At 37.5% G+C, this 17771-nt stretch overlaps 1 protein-coding gene and 1 long non-coding RNA gene across 4 annotated transcripts in view; one reads left to right on the top strand and one right to left on the bottom strand.

The window, feature by feature from the left end:
- LOC125960607 (uncharacterized) overlaps positions 1–17771 on the top strand; it is a 315000-nt gene that overhangs the window by 282752 nt on the left and 14477 nt on the right. The gene's annotated exons all lie outside the window — the stretch shown is intronic.
- Positions 1–17771, bottom strand: part of FBXL4 (F-box and leucine rich repeat protein 4) — a 67841-nt gene that overhangs the window by 45750 nt on the left and 4320 nt on the right. For 2 of the 3 annotated variants that reach the window (XM_004264794.4, XM_033418792.2), the window contains exons 1-2: positions 6624–6741; positions 5389–5972 (exon numbers count right to left, since the gene is read on the bottom strand). In XM_004264794.4, the coding sequence (XP_004264842.1) occupies positions 5389–5900 (512 nt within the window). In that variant the 5' untranslated portion in view covers positions 5901–5972; positions 6624–6741. Of the gene's footprint in view, positions 1–5388; positions 5973–6623; positions 6742–17771 lie in introns of those variants that run through there. The other variant, XM_033418791.2, reaches the window with a different exon arrangement.

Genomic DNA, 17771 nt, shown 5'->3' with positions numbered 1-17771 from the left:
TGAAAATAAGCAAATACAAGCAAATGCACATGTGCGTGCATGTGTGTACACACACACACACACACAATTTTCCATGAGATAGCCCTGACTCTTAATCCTCTAGACCCAGAACAGTGTTGATGAGATTAAACTGCTTTAAGTCATGGCCTTTGTAGTCTGCACATTTATGTGCTGACTATATATGCCCACACACCGTATTCATCTACTGGACAAATATGACAAACACTAATGTCCTTTGTAAGTATTTTAAATCTACAGAATCATGTGTAAAATTTGGCATGGAATCCCTATCAGGCTGCACTTTGTCTGCACTTGGAGCCCTTAATTCTGGGTTGGTAACCAGCATTCTCTTTACCAGCCCACTGATTTCTCCTTCTGTTGATTGCACTGAATGCCTACTATATGTCCAGTGCTTGGACACAAAGCACTCTGTCTCTGTAACTGTTGACCTGTTGTTACTCACTGAGAACATCTCTCTAGGGCTCGCAGGAAGCAGCAGGTAGACAAGAGAGGAAGAGAGATGTTCATCAATGGAAACCGGAGAAAGCAAGTTTTCTAACATATTCAGGTTGGAAGCCAGGCACATGGATGCAAAGAGCTTCCCTATAACCAAAATTCCCCCTGGTTAGTAAGCACAACTAGTAACCAGCAAAAAGAAAGTTCTCTTGCCAACACTGTTCCATTTTACCTGCTGAAAGTGAAGGGATAGAATAGGAAAACAAACTAGAATAAAATTAAATACTCTAATAGGTATACCTACTCACTCCCTGCTTCCCAGCCTGTCTCTAATTGTAACTAACAAAGTGGCATCTGCTTTAAAAAGAACTAACCGATAAAGGGTCTGATCATTTCTGACTTAAATGACAAAATCATGCTTCTTGACTCACAAAGTCAAGGGGACCAGACTATGACCAATTCGTGAAATCATTGCTTAAGCAACTTCCTTTGGCAACAAATTCTTTCTGTGACGGCCACTTTCTTCCTCCCTGCCTTCTTAACTTCAATATTCTCTAGTGAAAATGCTTTCAACACTCAAAAAAAAAAAAAATATCCATACCACTAAATTTTATCCCCAAATAGCTTCATTCCAGTCAGCTTCCTTAATATGACCTCAATTTGTCATTCTCTTCCTCCTCTTTTCCGTCTCTCTTTCCCATGTGTAACCCTGCACTAGCCTTTTTTCTGACTCTTTACACAAGCATCTGTTAAGATCTTATACTCAGAACCATGACACTCTATACTACCGTTTTTCTTTTCTCCTAGTAGAGCACTAGGCCCGAAGTCAGACGACTTTGAGATCTTACAGAACTACCTGTAACTTTCCTACCTCACTCACTGAACAAAGAAATGCAATCAGACAAAATGGAGAAAGATTGCTTTTAAATTTTAAATTGTTCTGGGACAAGTTCATTTCCCATAAATTCCTGAGCTACTCCAACACACTCTCTTATTTGCTAACTCCTAAGGGAGAAATAAAACTGTATGCAATTAATTAAAGTAATAGGCAGTACAGTCCAGTGGTTCCTAAACCACAGTGTGTGATAGAGCTTTCCATGATTAAATGTGAAAAATAAAGAATACATTGGTATATATAAAGATATGCACACATATACACGTAAGTTGCCAACCGCTCTTTATTTGAGATTCTGAGCATGCTAACTTCTCAGTATAAACTGGGGTTTCTTTTATGAAATGATAGTGATGAAAAATGATGTTGGTAGCAAAGTAACTAATCTGAGAACCCTATATCAGTCCTCTAACTTTTATTATCAATACAATTATGTTTATACCATTATGTTTACCAGTTTATTGGAGTTGACTTTCTCTACCTGTGCTCTGCTTAGATCTCCTGGTAGGTCTGGTGCCCATGTCCCAGATGTGCGGGCTTGCTCCTAAGGGCTCCCACCTGCAGCCTTCTACACAGAACTACATAGGCTCCCAGAGCCTCCTCTTCATCCTGAGAGTGGCATGTGCCTGGAAGACTTCCATCTCCCCTTCCTACTCCCCCAGCCCACAGCCCAAGACAGACAGGCAGGAACATCAGAGCCCAGCTCCCCGGCAACTGTGCCTCCAGGCTGACTGAGATTTCACAGGACTTTGCATCCTTGCCTGATTTCTTCCATTCCCTACAGTGCTTTCCCCACTCCCTTATCGTCCCCACCCCTTACCAGTTTCTTCAGGAGCACTTCCTTAACAAACCTTTAGTAGAGGAACAGTCCTCTCAAGGTCTGCTTCTGGGAAACTGGATCCAAGAGCTCTATGAAATCCCAAAGCTTGTGGCCCTTCAACAGCTTGTTCTCTCCACTCTGGGGCTTTTCTCACTTCTCAGAACACCAAGATCTCACCTCATGGTTTCACCTTTGCATGTAGTATTCTCTCTCCACCTTTCCTACCCAAACTAAAGCTTCACGCAGCCCTCAGGTCCCAGTTAAGTCACTTCCTCTGGGAGGACTTCTCGGAGCCCCACAGGTTAGGCGTTCCCCTCTGCCCGCACATGCAACCTGCAATCTCACGGCCCTCTTCCAGGCTTGCCTGTAAAACTCAAAGAACAAAACCCACATCTGTCTGGCTCTGTTTTGTTCCTGGCAGTGAGTGAGCAGAGAAGGTGTTCAATCAATGTTTCTGATCGTCTAAAGAAATTCATCAAAACGTTAACAGTTACTGAATCTGGGCAGAAGAACTGTGGGGGGGTTTTATATATATTTTCTTTTTTGGTATTTCCTAACAAGTTTTTTTAAACACTGAAACTGATTTCATAATCAGTAAAATTTAAAAGGCCCTTTTTTATTCTGCAATAATATATATTGGTTAGCTTCTTTTTCTCTTAAAAGTTAATGGTATTTTCTGTGGAATAAGGCTAAAAATCAGTTAGGCAAAGTAGAGATACATCTATAAATAAAGCTGTCACTTTGATCACAATCACACACTACAGCTCTCAGCTAGGAACCCAAGAGCATGATTCATACTCAAAATCAGTTATGCAGACATTAAGTTTTAGATCAGAGGAAAGACATTACATGTTGCATAGACCTTATCCCCATATTGGTTCATCTTTTTAGAAAAAAAACTAGATAGCTTTGTAGGAAAGAGGCAAAAAATGACAGAGTCCAATGAAACAATTCTCACATAAGAAAGGATCCTACTCAAAGTACTTTTTTTTCCTCTCAGGAAAAAAAGCCTGTATATTAAAGGATGCTGGTTTCCTGTTTTTTAAAAAAACTGACCCATTAATAATATTGTTCACAATGAATTATCACAATCGTTCTGATAAGAACACATAAAGATTATACCAGCAGTCTCCAGCTTAAGTTGAGCTGTACTCTGCATTTGCTTCCTGGTAGACTGGGAGGTGCTCCCTGGGAGTTGAGGGGACAGGGACTTCAAGGAAGCAGTGTGTTAGATGCAACGTGCAATGTGATCTGCGCCCTCACTCCTCCTCCGCAGGCAGCTGGGCTCCTATAGTTTAACAGGTGTCACAGACTGCCCTTGGGCTAGAATACGCTCATAAGGGCAGAGGTTTTTGTCTATTTTGTTCATTGTTTACTAATGTATCCTCAATACCCAGAACAATGCTTTAGCACATAGTAGACACTCAAATATTTAATGAATGAATCAAGCAATATAAAGGTTAAAAACTGATAAGATCAATAAGTACTCGAAAAATGGACAAATAACATGACAGACAGTTCAAGGAGAAGGAAATATAAATGGCTCTGAAACATGAGAAGATATTCAACCTCAGAGATGATAAAAGCATTTCAAATGAAAGTTAACATGAGATAACATTTTTCCCCTAACATTTTTCACCTAACAAATTGAAAAAAATGCTAAAATTTATTAAAACACTCTGTAGGTGAGGCTTCGGGAAAACATGCATGCATATACATTGCTGGTGGGAACAGAAATAGGAGAGCCTCTCGGGAGGCAAGTTTGGCACTACGTATTAAAATTACAAATACATAGACCCTTGGCCCAGCAATCTGTCTGGCAACTTATCCCACAGATATACTTGCACACATGCTAAGTGACTCATGGCAAGGTTATTCACTGCATTAATATTAATAATAGCAAAAGTACCGAAACAACTAAGAACCCATCAATAGGGGAGTTGTTAATAAGTTGGGGTACACATACACTGCATTACTTGCAACTGTAGGAAAGAATAATGACGCTCTCTTTGCACTTACATGAAAAGATACAATATACACCAGTAAGTGAAACACGTGAGGTACAGGACAATGCAAATAGTGTGCTTATTTTTGTGTATAAAGAAAAATAAAATAAATACATGTGTATTTGCTTATATTTGCATAAAGAAACTCTGGAACAATGCAAAGAAGTGGTTTCTTTGAGGGAGGGGTGGATCCTAGGCACATGGGGAACAGGGTACATGCAAGACTGCATTATGTAATTTTTAGATTTTTGAACCATGTGAATATATTACCTAGTCAAATAATTATATTTTTAAAAATCAGGAGGCTGAACTACAGAAACGAGAAAGAGAGAAAGAGAGAGAGCGCCTTTAGGGAGAATGCATGAATACTTAAGGCAACATGTATTTATTTTAATTTATTTATTTATTTATTTTTGGCTGCACTGGGTCTCCATTGCTGCACGCGGGCTTTCTCTAGTTACGGCGAGCAGGGGCTACTCTTCCTTGCGGTGCACGGGATTCTCATTGCAGTGGCTTCTCTTGTTGCGGAGCACAGGCTCTCGGCACACGGGCTCAGTAACTGTAGCACGTGGGCTTCAACAGGTGTCGCTTGTGGGCTGTAGAGCGCAGGCTCAGTAGTTGTGGCGCACAGGCTTAGTTGCTCCGTGGCATGTGAGATCTTCCTGGACCAGGGCTTGAACCCGTGTCCCCTGCATTGGCAGGCAGATTCTTAACCACTGCGCCACCAGGGAAGTCCCCAGCATGTATTTTTAAATGAATATACTTGTTACGAAAACATCCACCTAAGATTAAAGCTAATCCCCTACGGACTTCCTCTAAAGTGTCACTCTGTAGGTCGACTTTGAGTTACTCAAAGTATTTAAAAGCAGTAATATGATGTCTGTTTGAAAATCTGTTAGAAATCATATTTCCAACTAACTTCTCAGATTGGTCCATGTCCCAATTAGTTCAAATCGTGCTTTTCATTTATAGTAAATTCACACACAAATCTCACAATCCATGATTATTATGGTGTGAGGTTTTACAGGTATAAAGAATGCATTACATTTCATATGTCTGATCTTTCTTTCCCTATCAGAAAACTAAGGAAAATTTTAAAAATCGAATTTGTTTAAATGACTTAAGAGAATGCTTCCAGTGAAAAAAGACCTCCAGTATTAAAACTACCACAACCTTTCAGCCATAGAACATGGTCATTAAAAAATGAGTCTTACCTGACTTCAGCTGGTGGACTTGGGGAATAGGGATTTGCAGAACAAGCTAGAATTCTAATGACTGCTCCAGGATGATAGGTTTCTAGAACGTGAACAGCTGTAGGATACACCTGTTGTTCAAAAGCAAGTTCCACATAGTCTTGGCTCTGGAAATTAGGCGGCGTCCTCTTAAATGGCACAGGAGCGCTGGGACACTGATCCCACCATGTTCCGTAAGTTCGAAACACAGCTGTCTGAGTGAAGTCACCAGAACTCGGGAATACATTTGGTACACCTGCTAAGTTCCACATGGTATAGGACATGCTATTCTCACTCCCATAATGGGAGCTGAAATCCACTACTTCTTTGGCATACTGGACCACCTCTGCATTGAGAGGGGAAGTCCGGCTGTTTGCTTCTATAGTTCTATGGCTGTTCATCATTTCTCCTCTTGTAGCTGTCCTGGCTCGGCGCCGAAGGCACATATAATAAAACATAGTCAGAACTGTTAACATGGGAAAGACTGGTGGCATCTAGGTGTGAATTATGAAGCTTCAAAAGGTCAGGTGTCCTCGGTAAGACGCGCGAACTCTTTGAAGGATGTTCTAAAAAAATGAATGGCTTGTTGAAGTAAAATAATTTAAATAAACAGAAAAATGCATGGATAAGGTAATAAACGGCTTTTTACCCAATGTAATTTCCCAGAATGAAACTGAAAAAAACAACATTCACGTAAATGAGACTCTCTGGTATAATTTATCTAATGTACTTTTAAGAAAACTGAATACTGAAAATGTATACAATTTTATGCTATATGGGAAGCAAAACTGACATTATAAGGCAATGGCAGATGTATGACCCAAAAAAAACCTATTTTATGCAAAATTATAACTATCCTTCAAGAAATACTAAGTCCTTGAACTTTTAAAATTAAAATTATTTAAAATATATGGGGAACCACTAAAATACTGCTGTAAATCCAAAAGGACCTTAGGCATTTTATAACTTCACATTTAAACAAATGATTCCCTATTGTTAATTATGACTCACTTCCGAACATGCTAAGTACAGATTTCACATTATGGGAATACAGATTTCTGGAGCTGACAGTTAATCCAGACCAACTATATTAACTGCCTTACACATCACAGATCACCAGACAGTGTTTAATTTATAACCTCTAGCATCATTTGTGAGGGTAGTCCATGGCTGGCTGGCATCTGGTTTGTTGCCAGCTACTCTTAGAAATCACTCACCCCAGACAGAATGGTCACAGGATACACACCAGAAATGCAAAGGTTGGCACTCATCCATGTGGCCTGGCAATTACACTCTGATTTCAGGTACCAATGTTGAAATATGACATTCTTTTACCTGTAAGACAAGAGTTTTAGAAAATATTTTTATTTCTGACTTAGGAAGTCAAATATCCCAACAAGTTTATTATCATAGATAAATAGCTACTTACTAGATACAGAACGTTCAAATTGAACACATCACATCTTTCTGAATTGTGTGGACAATTTTGAATAATTAATATATTTTTAAAATTTTATGACAGAATGTAATAAAAATATTATTAATGAACCCTTTTTATATAGAGGTTGCAAACCCATAGCTTATGGGTCAAACCATGCCAGCAGATATATTAGGACCAAATATATTTGGTGATTTTTAAAATTTGGATGAGATTGCAAGCTTTAACAATCCAGAAAACCCTGTTGAGAAGAGGCCTGGTGGCCGCTCCTGTTCCCTGCCAGCTCTACTAGTTTACAACACAGGCCTGGCCCCTGTCTGCACTGACTAGTAATCTCTTGTCTACACCAACAGGGAAATCAAGCATACTCATTTTTCTACCTGTAAAGTCTTGAGTTTAATTTCTCCTAAGTAAAAGAAGGAAAATAAAACAACTTTTCTTTAGTAGAGCAAAACGTTAACACTAAGATTATAAAACATTAGACGCCTCTCCAACCCCAAACCTCTAACAGCTTTTTGTTCTTACGCACAAGATAGAATCTAAATCCCTTGGTTTGACATTTCAAGGCTCTCCTCAAGCTAGACCCATTTCTTTTTGTCTAATGCAGTAAACTCTTTCACTTTCTAAACACCCTTCCTATTTTACTTTAACTCTACCTCGACATTCCTTTTCCAGCCACTTTATTCCATAATTTATTATCTGGTACCACCTTTGTATCAGATATATACCCTTGTTCCACAAGGGCCTACATTAGGACCAAGTTTCTTGAAGGAAGGAATCTAGCCAAAGATTTCATTTATCAAAGTGCTCAGTACATAGTAGGCACAAAATATGTCACGTGTTGACAGAAAGATGATGAGCAAACAAAAAAATTATACAAATCTAAAATAACTTAAAATTAGATAACAGCATCCTCTTCCTCTCAATCCCAGCCAGATCCACACTGAAACACCTGACAAAAATATAACCGGCAAAACAGTAAATGAAGAGCTGAGTTAGAAACACGTGAGGAAAACCCACGGTTGTGAGAAACAGAGAGGAAAGTCAAAGGGCGGAGAGCAGGAGCTGAAGCTAATATGAGTCAGGGAACCAATTATGGGTCTTAGTGGTTGTAATAAGGGGACTTTCTAACACACATGCAGAGAGGTTATTTCAAGCCACGGGTCACATTTGGAAGAAACTTCATAAAGCCAAATTCAGGAAAAATCACCCTATCTGTAAAGCCAGGAACGCGAAAACTTAGCTCACCGGCCAGGAAGCCAAAGTACACTTGACATCAACCTAGGCAGTGGTGGAAAGTCACCGGAGGGAAATCAGAACCCTGTTAGGCGTGTACCACGCAGAGTGTGGGCCTAAATTCACACCGTCTTCATGGCTGAGAATCCCTACACCATCCCTAAGCCAAAAGATCTAAAAAGAAAGAGTGGTCCTGAACTGGTAGGGGCAGATGTGAACCTCTTTGCAGGGATGCTTCCACAACACGAGACTGACTAAACTCTTACTAAAGATGCATCACAGTACAAACTTGCAGACCGTAAAAGAAAATGAACCACAGGGACGGACAGTCAGTAGGCAGACACACTAAATGGAAGAACTTGCACCCTAAAAACAAGAAATAATAGAACACTCTGAACAAGACTTTTCCTGAAAAGACTAACAAAGCATGTATTACAATAAATAAGGAGTTTCTGCAGCACATGCTCTAATGCTGACATATCATGAGTTGACAAATCAGATTCACCTCAGGACATACAACACCAAGTGCTGAAGTATAGGACAGGTTATAAATGTGGGGAAAATAATTATCTAGAATATCACCTCTTTATTCAAACATTTCACCTACCACAAGTATAAATATGTCAAATAAAAAAATTTACAAATGCACAAATATCAAATCTTTAACACCAAAACCTGAAATGAAATAGCTCTTTCTTTTACCACATACACTTTATTTCAAAATAGGCCCCCAGGTAAATTAAGAAGTGTAATTTTCTAAAGAAGTTACTTGGCCCATCTCTTTCTTAAAAGAAAATTAATGAAACAAATTTAAACTGCAAAAATGAAATTTATGAAATAAAGAATAATGTACAAGTATCCAACTCAATTGACAGCTCAGCTAATTTGGAAGACTGTGGAGCTCAGCTAATTTGGAAGATTGTGGATGTTTTATTCCTGGAAATCTTCAAGGGAAGGACAGAAACCCATCTGCCAAGGTGGATGGATGGGTCTGACTGTGTAATCTATGGACATCACCTCTCTCTCCACAGTCTATAAATTGCTGCAACCGAGCTCCTTTTACTTTCTTTATAAAACTGCATTTATCAGCAAGTAATAGTTTTATAAAACCAAAGAAACACCTGCAAAATAAGATATCATCATTCATGTGAACATTCACAATCATTCCTGGCAAAAAGGTTGAGACAAATTGTGAAAGACAAATTCTGTTTGACCTACCAAGCCACGAACTTTACAACTGTTTCCCAGCTAGCTTTTACCATCATAGATTATGGGATAATATCAAAAACAGCAAGACCGTCGTGTGGGCAATATCATTTTTAAGCTGTTGTTAAAGTTAAGTAAAATTCTGCACTGAAGTAACATATGTACAAGTGAGTTATAACTTTATAACATATAAAGAAGTTTACATTTACACATGAAGTTTACATTTTCACATTTACATATGAAGAAGTTCAAACTTCTCAGCGAGAAATGTAAATGGATGCTTGATTTTTTCCAACTATGGATAACAATAATCTTTAGAGTTAATTTTTTGTAAGATAAAGCTAAAATGACAAAAAATTTTAAAAGAAGGAAAAGCAGTATAAAAAAAAAAGCACTGGAAATAAAGCACTGGAAAAGCAAATATATTTATTCTTTTTCCAGCCATACTATTTGGAAAAATGTAATGAAGTTAAAACCTGTTTTTGAAAACCTGTTTTTGAAAACCATGGAAATAAAAAAGGGAAATGTGTAAACCCATTGTTAACACCCTTCTTGATTCTAAACTCCTTTCCAGTCAACTAAGATGATACATCAAAGTATTTGGGGGGTTGGGGACGAACATATGGAGAAGAAAGGATAGCTCACTCTACTTTTCCCTGGGAAATGAAGCTGAAAAAGGGAAGAGAGCCGCAGTTTCAGGACTCATGTGGGCAGCAACGACCAATGCAGAAGTTTAAATTGTCCATGTACTATCTGGACTTTTGCCAAGGCATTGAGGCAATTTGTGATAACCAGTGAATATCCCAATGGGCACTGAACCAAATGCAAAAGATACAATAACTCCCCTTTAGGAGGAGAATGGAATTCAAAGACAAAATGATTTTTCCCACCTGGTGCAAAGAAACAAATATTAGTCTGGTACACTAAATTTGTCCAAGAGGGTGACTATAAGATATACCTTTTGGGAGGTATATACATTTCTTTTCCAGTTCATTCAAAAAGCTACATTATACAAGGATCATTTTTACAGTGAAATGTCTGTAATATATTAAATGTGCTTTTCAAATAATTTTGACTATAATAAAACATTTGAGCAAAACAAAAAAAAGCTACATTAATTTTAAGGATTCTCACAATACATACAAATATTATTTTCCGTTTAACAAAAAGTCTGAAATAGAAATAGGGTGATCTTTATTTTACAAGTTATTTTATCTAATCAATTGCCAACAATGATTACGAAGTAAGAAATTCCCCACAACTCACTGAAATTTTATACTAGCACAATCAAGGAATACAAAACAACAGCCATTTTAACCTGCATCAGGAGACTTTCATACACCTTCGGAAACAACTTGCTTTATGCGACATGATATCATTTTAATACAAGTTTATTTTCAACCACATCTTTCATATTATAAAATGCTTAACGAAGTTAAACAATACAATTACAGAGAAAGCAATAACAGTGGAAAAGAGAAATTAAGAGGTATAGACAAGGGAGAACATATGTTTACTACTGAGATTTAAAGTGAGATGGGGAGTCGATGAGGCGGAGAGAAGCAGGATGGCGGGAACTGCAGAGAAGATGGCAGAGGAAAGTGGAAGAAGGAAAAGGGCTTTTCATGAAATCAACGAAAGGAGGCAGTTGGGATGAACTCGAAAGCCTAGGTTCATGGTGTGATGGAATAACCTGGAAAACAAGTTTAAAACTCCAAAGAGAAAAAAAAAAAAAAAAAAAAAAACTCCAAAGAGGATTCTCAACTTATATTAAAGTCAAAAGATATGGGAAAGATAAAAAGGCCAGGCAAAAAGGCAGAGCTCTACACTGAAGGCAAGTCATAACACAATACTTACTTGTAAAATAACACAATACTTACTTGTAAAATAGCCCACAGAGATGTGTCAATGAAGTGACAGAAAAAAACGAGGGTTTCGGCAGCCTTGCAGGATGTTAACAAAATGTCACAGAAGGCGTAATGTGGTAACAGATCAAGAAAAAATGGCTGAACTTTAAATGTTGTCATTTCTGAATCCTGATGAAACTGATCAAGAGACACTGCTTTAAGGAAAGGACTTTTCTGGTTGAGTCTAGACATCAAGACACGAGGGAATGGAGGAAAATATCAATCAAGAAAAGAATGGAATTACACTTGAACTTGGTGCAGCAGCTGACATAACCAGCCCCCTTCCCTGGCCTGCCCCCTGTAGGCTTCTACGCCACCACATGCTCTCCTATCTCCTCCCACCCCTCTGGTAACTTCTCAGTCTCCTCTCTGGGCCTTCTCCCTCCTCATTCTTCTAAAATATACAGAGGTCCCATTAAAGGAAGGCTGTCTTCTTGATAACATGATACATGAGAACCTCCCACCTACCTTGGACCAGTCTTCTCCCTGTCCCTTCCACTTCTACACACGCCACCCTTCCTGTAGACCCACCAGAACCTCCACCACGGCCTCAACTGCACTTGTGCTTTCACACCTCAGCATCTTCAAGTCTCCCACTGAGGCTGCGTGGCTCTGGAATTCCCTTGCTCCTCCTCTGCTTGGCACCCTCTTACTCATCTTTAAGGTTCAGACCTTATCCACTACCCGCTTTTTCCCTGCTCTTACATTTCGTGTGCCATTTCTTACATGCTGAGATATTTTTTCTAGCTTAATAGACTAAGAACCCCTCAAGTTCTAAGAATGTGTCTTAATTAGAACTACATCTTTAGGGCTTAGCACATGCCAATATATACTCAATAAACATTTATTCATTTTTTTTGGAGACTGGCAGAGTAGATGGCAGAAGAGAATTAAATAAGTTTAAAATAGACACAGAAATAAAACCCTTCAATACAAGGCACATGTAGACCAAAAAATGACACAAAAAAAGTTCCGTATCTGGATATAGAGAAAAAGAGGGGGGAAGTGGATAAGGAAAACGGAAACACAATAGGTAAGAATCAAATGTATGACTTTCCTTGAAACACTCCAGTAAGGAATAGTATATATATTGAAATTTTACTGTTCAAAGAGAATGTGAAACAGTGGTAACTTTTTGTACTAATTCTATTAGTACAAAAGCAGCCTTGAATACGTAAGAAGACCTGACCTTGGCCACAAAGAAACTCTGATTGAAATTAAAGAAAGATTCATGAAAGAGATGATTAGAGAGGTAAAAGAAAGCTATTCTCTCAAATATGGTGATTTTTTTTAACACTCCAAATCTATGTTAAGACCATACGGTGATTATGGAGAACTGGAAAAACTGTGGATGAAAAAGAAGTTCTTAAACAAAAAAGGGATAACCTCAAGCAAAAGAAAAGAGACAGGCCAAGAGAGGCAATAATATAAGAGTAAGGGTAAAAAGACAGGTTCATATTGTTCAGGTATTAGATATGCTATAGGGAGGAGCAAAGTCTTAACAATAGCATCCCTTAATTACTTACAATGTACTATATTGAAAAAATATGACAGTGTCAGGAAGGAGACTATGGGGGGTTGAATATTATAACTTCACGTTTCTCTCTCTTCCTCTAAGTAAATTCTCCTCCAGTTGAAACATTTTTATTATGACTATAGTTTGTAATCAACAAGGCCCCAATATAGAATAAACAGGTTGAGTTCTTAACTGAACCATGTGGACGAACAGAGAGAAGAGAGCCTCCTATCCAGCTTCAAGGCTTTTTGAAAATCCAGGCATATAAAGCAGAAGGAGAAGGCAAGGGAACCAACCAGGATGAAAAACCTAAAGGCCAGGGGAAAATCTTGAAAACCAAAGAGGTAAACAGTATCCATTTCTCTTCCAGGAATCAAGGTCAGCTTTGAAAATACAAAAAGTATGGAACACAGTGGGCTCTTCAAAATTTCTGCTGAGTTAATGAGCAAATGGCCAGGACTAAGCAGGAAGTGCCTAACCAGTGAAACTAGGAATACACTTGTCAGAAAACAAAGGAGGTTTAGAATCAATTTAAACTAGGAATTGACAATGGTTAGTTCTACAGAATGTTTTATTTCTCCTCTTTCTTTCCTAGACTTTAACAAGCATATCTAAACTTACGAAATATTTCATAAGCAATCTTTAGTAGCACGAAAAAGGAATTAAGGACTCAATGTTAAAAACACACACACACACACCTGTAGGATAAATGAATGGTGATTTTCTGATACAATAGATCTGGAAACCCTCTTCCTACCCAAGATACTATCTCACAAGTGACAAAGAGGGACATATTTCTAATTACACAGGTATGACACTATAAAGTACCTTACTTACAAATGTCACTAATGCTATATTATCTCTATTTTACATGTTTCTTAATTGTTTAATGATGAATAAGAATAAACCATCTGAATGGGAAGAACTATAATAACCCTAAACCTCTAGCTGACACACAACGTATATTTAACTAAAACCTACAGTTTTAAAAATTAGGAATATCTGGTGGCAGATAATTTTAATGGACACACTAAAGAGAGAAAAAAATCTCTCTCTAGCTATTAAAACCACAAAGTAAATGTGAATTTATTTTAGCCAAATACTAACTATACATTTGTACATTAAAATAAAGAGCATTTTACCTAATAAAAATATACTGAATTTATTTGGCCTTCCTAACAAAAATCCAAGTACAAGATCATAGGTATGTCACTGCTAGCCATTCAAGCTAAAAGAGCCATTAGTTAAAATGGTGTAATACTGGTAAATTAACTTTGGGGTATAACTTACATTCCAAAACATGTACTCCATTTTAAGTGTACAGTTCAATGAGTTTTGACAAAGACATATACCAGTGCAACCACCACCAGGACCGAGATATAGAATATCTCTATTCTCCCAATCACCCATCCACTCCCTGTGCCAGGAAAAAACTGATCTTCTTGCTGTCACTATAAATCATATGGTCCTTTATTCTAGAGTTAACATATAAGTGAAATATGTATGTACTTTTGTGTCTAATTTATTTTGCTCAGCATAACTGAGATTTTTCCCTGTTGTTACATGTAACAGTTTCTTCCTTTCTTGCTAAATCATATCTATTATACAGACATATTCATTCACCTGCTCATAGACATTTGGGTTGTTTCTAGGACCAAAATGTTTCCAAAATGGCTGTAACATTTTACATTCCCACCAGCAATAAGTGAGAGTTCTAGCTGCTCCTCATCTTCATCAACAGTTAATATTGTCAGTCTTTGGACATTCCAGTGGGTGGGTGGTGATACCCCACGGTTTTAGTCTGCATTTCTCAATGGACTAGTAATGATGTGGAGCATCTTTTCATGTTCTTATTTCCCATACGTATCTTCTTCAGTGAAATGTCTATTTTGCCCATTTTCATTGTTTTTTTGTTTTCTTATTATTTATTGAGTTGTAAGAGTTCTTTATACATTCTAGATACAATCTTTATCAGATATATCTTTTGCAAATAGTTTCTCCCAGTCTGTGCTTCCCTTTTCTTTTTTTCCTATAAATTTATTTTATTTATTTATTTTTGACTGCATTGGGTCTTCGTTGCTGTGAGCGGGCTTTCTCTAGTTGTGGCGAGCAGGGGCTACTCTTCATTGCGGTGCGCAGACTTCTCATTGTGGTGGCTTCTCTTATTGCGGAGCACGGGCTCTAGGCTCGTGGGCTTCAGTAGTTGTGGCACACGTGTTCAGTAGTTCTGGCTCATGGGCTTAGCTGCTCCACGGCATGTGGGATCTTGGCAGAGCAGGGCTTGAACCTGTGTCCCCTGTATTGGCAGGCGGATTCTTAACCACTGTGCCACCAGGGAAGCCCTTGCCTTTTCATCTATTTGATAATATCTTTTAAAGAGAAAAGTTTTCAATTTTTAAGGGCAATTTATCATTTGTCTTTTATGACATATTTTTGTGTGTCCTAGCAAATGCTTTACTTAAGAGCAGTTTCAAGTTTCAAACACTAAGATAGTGTTTAATATCTTAAATCTGGGAACAGTTAAATACAGATCATTCAAATTTTAAGATGTCAAACTGGATGCTACAAACACTTCCAGTGGGAATACAAAATGGTACAGCCACTTTGGGAAAGTCTGACAGTTTATTATAAAGTTTACATACTCTTACCAAACCATCCAGCAATCCCACTCTTAGGTATTTAAACCTATATTTAAACAAAAACCTGTACACAAATGTTTAAAGCAGATTTATTCATCAACATTCCAATCTGGAAATATCCAAGATGTCCTTCAACAGGCAAATGGATAAACAGTGGTACACCTATCCAATGAAATACTACTAATACAAGGAATGAGTCACGGATTCAGGCAATAGCAGAGATGACTCTTAAGATGCATTTTTTGACTGAAAGAAGACACACAAAGGCTACCTAATTGTTTAATTTCATGTACATGATACTCTGGAAAAGGCAAAATCATTGGGAAGGAAAGCAGATCAGTGGTCACCAGGGAGTTAGGGGAGAAGACAGGGTTGCTTCCAATGACTACAAAGGGGCCACGCAAAAGAATTTTTACAGCAATGAAACCCTTCTGTATGCTTCTGTTTTCAGTCTTTGCTGTGGACCAAGACAGTCAAGTTGGAGATTTGGTATCCCAGAATCAGCTTGTTTATGGGCATCCTAGCTTATTAGTCTGTTTTTGACCAGCACACCCTGAAAGATATCTACTAGTTGGTATGTCCTGCCCATTCATTATGCGCAGGGCAAAGCCTGATCTCAGAGCCCCAGCCACTCACCTGGCCTTTGGGGACCACCTGCCCAGAAAAGAGACCTTCATGACTTCTGAGAGATTCCCGACCAGGAACAAATCAGTCACTACAAATCTGAATTTATATATATGAGTAGAATTAGCCATCTTAAAGACATAGAAATAACTTGGGTAATTAGAGCAAGTGGTCTCCAACAAAAGTTAATGCAAAAAATAGAAGAGTTTTAAAATAATAACTAGTATCTTTAGTGTGAATTAATAGGGCATAGGATCCATAAAATAAGTACAAGCGAATTTAGAAAAAAAATTTAAGTTCATGGAAATTAAAGTCATGGTGTTCAAAATAAATTGAAAATCTAAATGAAAAAAATAATAAGTAACCTGGAACACAGATGCAAGAAACCTAATATCTATATAAGGTGAATTCAAGAAGAGATTGAAGCTGATGAAAATTCAAAAAAATGCTAGAAGATACTGTAATATTTTAGAAATTCTTAAGGAAAAAGAACTGACTCAAACTCTTATTCACATAGATAAACAAACAACAAACAGAAAACTGTTTCTGGACATGCAAGTATACTTCCCATAACTCTTCTTAAAAACATTACTCAAGAAAGTATTCCAGTCAAAAAACAAATGAACTAAAGTAAATAATTTTTAAAAAGGGAAGACATAATATTCAAGTAACCAGTGACCTTATAGTTAAGTCTAAATCATTATAGATGCAGTAGTGGTAAAGTTGAAAAGGATGGTTAGGGGAAAAAAAACAGAAGATAAGTGATTTAAAAAGGAAATCAAATCAATTGAATCAAGAATGTGGGGAAGGCAAGGAGTCAAGGTCTCACCTTATTAAATGGAGGTGTGAGGGCAACAGAAAGTCAATTCTACATGGTTTTAGAATTTCCAAACTTGCAGGGGAGAAAAAAAGTAAATATGAATAGGTTAAATTTTCCTATTAAGAAGTAAGCCCTTTAGCAAGCGATCCTTGTAATGGAGTGATTCTGTATTTTGACTGTGGTGGTGGTGACAAGATCTACATAAAATGTCAGAGAACACACATACACACACAAGTGCCTGTAGTGATAAAACTGATGAAATCTGAGTAAAGTGTGCAGATTGTGTCAATGTCAATTTCCTGCATGTACTATTGTGCTATAGCACAATGTTACCACAGGAAGAAACTGGGTGAAGTATATACACAAGATCTTCCTGTATAATTTCTTTTAAGTGCTTATGAATCTATATCTTTTTAAAAAAGTTTTCTAACAATGCAAAATAAATAATAAATAAAGACAAATTTTCAAGTTGGGAGGGGGGAAGGTTTTAAGGAAAAATGAAAGTCTAGCTAGATGATGTTTTACATTTAAAGAGAGGCAAGTAAAGCAAAATGATGCAGAATAACTGAAAGAAACATATGGGCAATAAAGATCTATCCAGGATACACAAAACTGACAGAGATGGCAACAGTAATATCAGAAATCATTAAACAGAACAAAAAAATTTATATTTTATAAGATTAAAATCCACTAAGAACAAACATCTTTAAGGATGAATCCAACCAAATTCACAGTCACAGTAAGAGACTACTATATTTTGCTTACTGATTTGTCAGTTTTGAGAAAACAGTAAATAAGGATATAGTACAATGAATGTGTCAAACCAAAAACAGGGAAAGGATAGCTTATCAAAAATGCTTTGGGGAAATGTCCATACATTTAGAAAAGTAAATTTAGAATACAGTTGATCCTTGAACAACGCAGGGGTTAGGTGCATGGGACCTCTGTGCAGTTGAAAATCCATGTATAACTTATAGTT

The sequence above is a fragment of the Orcinus orca genome, chromosome 12 (assembly GCF_937001465.1).
Source record: "Orcinus orca chromosome 12, mOrcOrc1.1, whole genome shotgun sequence".
NCBI classification, from domain to species: domain Eukaryota; kingdom Metazoa; phylum Chordata; class Mammalia; order Artiodactyla; family Delphinidae; genus Orcinus; species Orcinus orca.
This window is presented reverse-complemented; position numbering and strand designations above follow the sequence as displayed.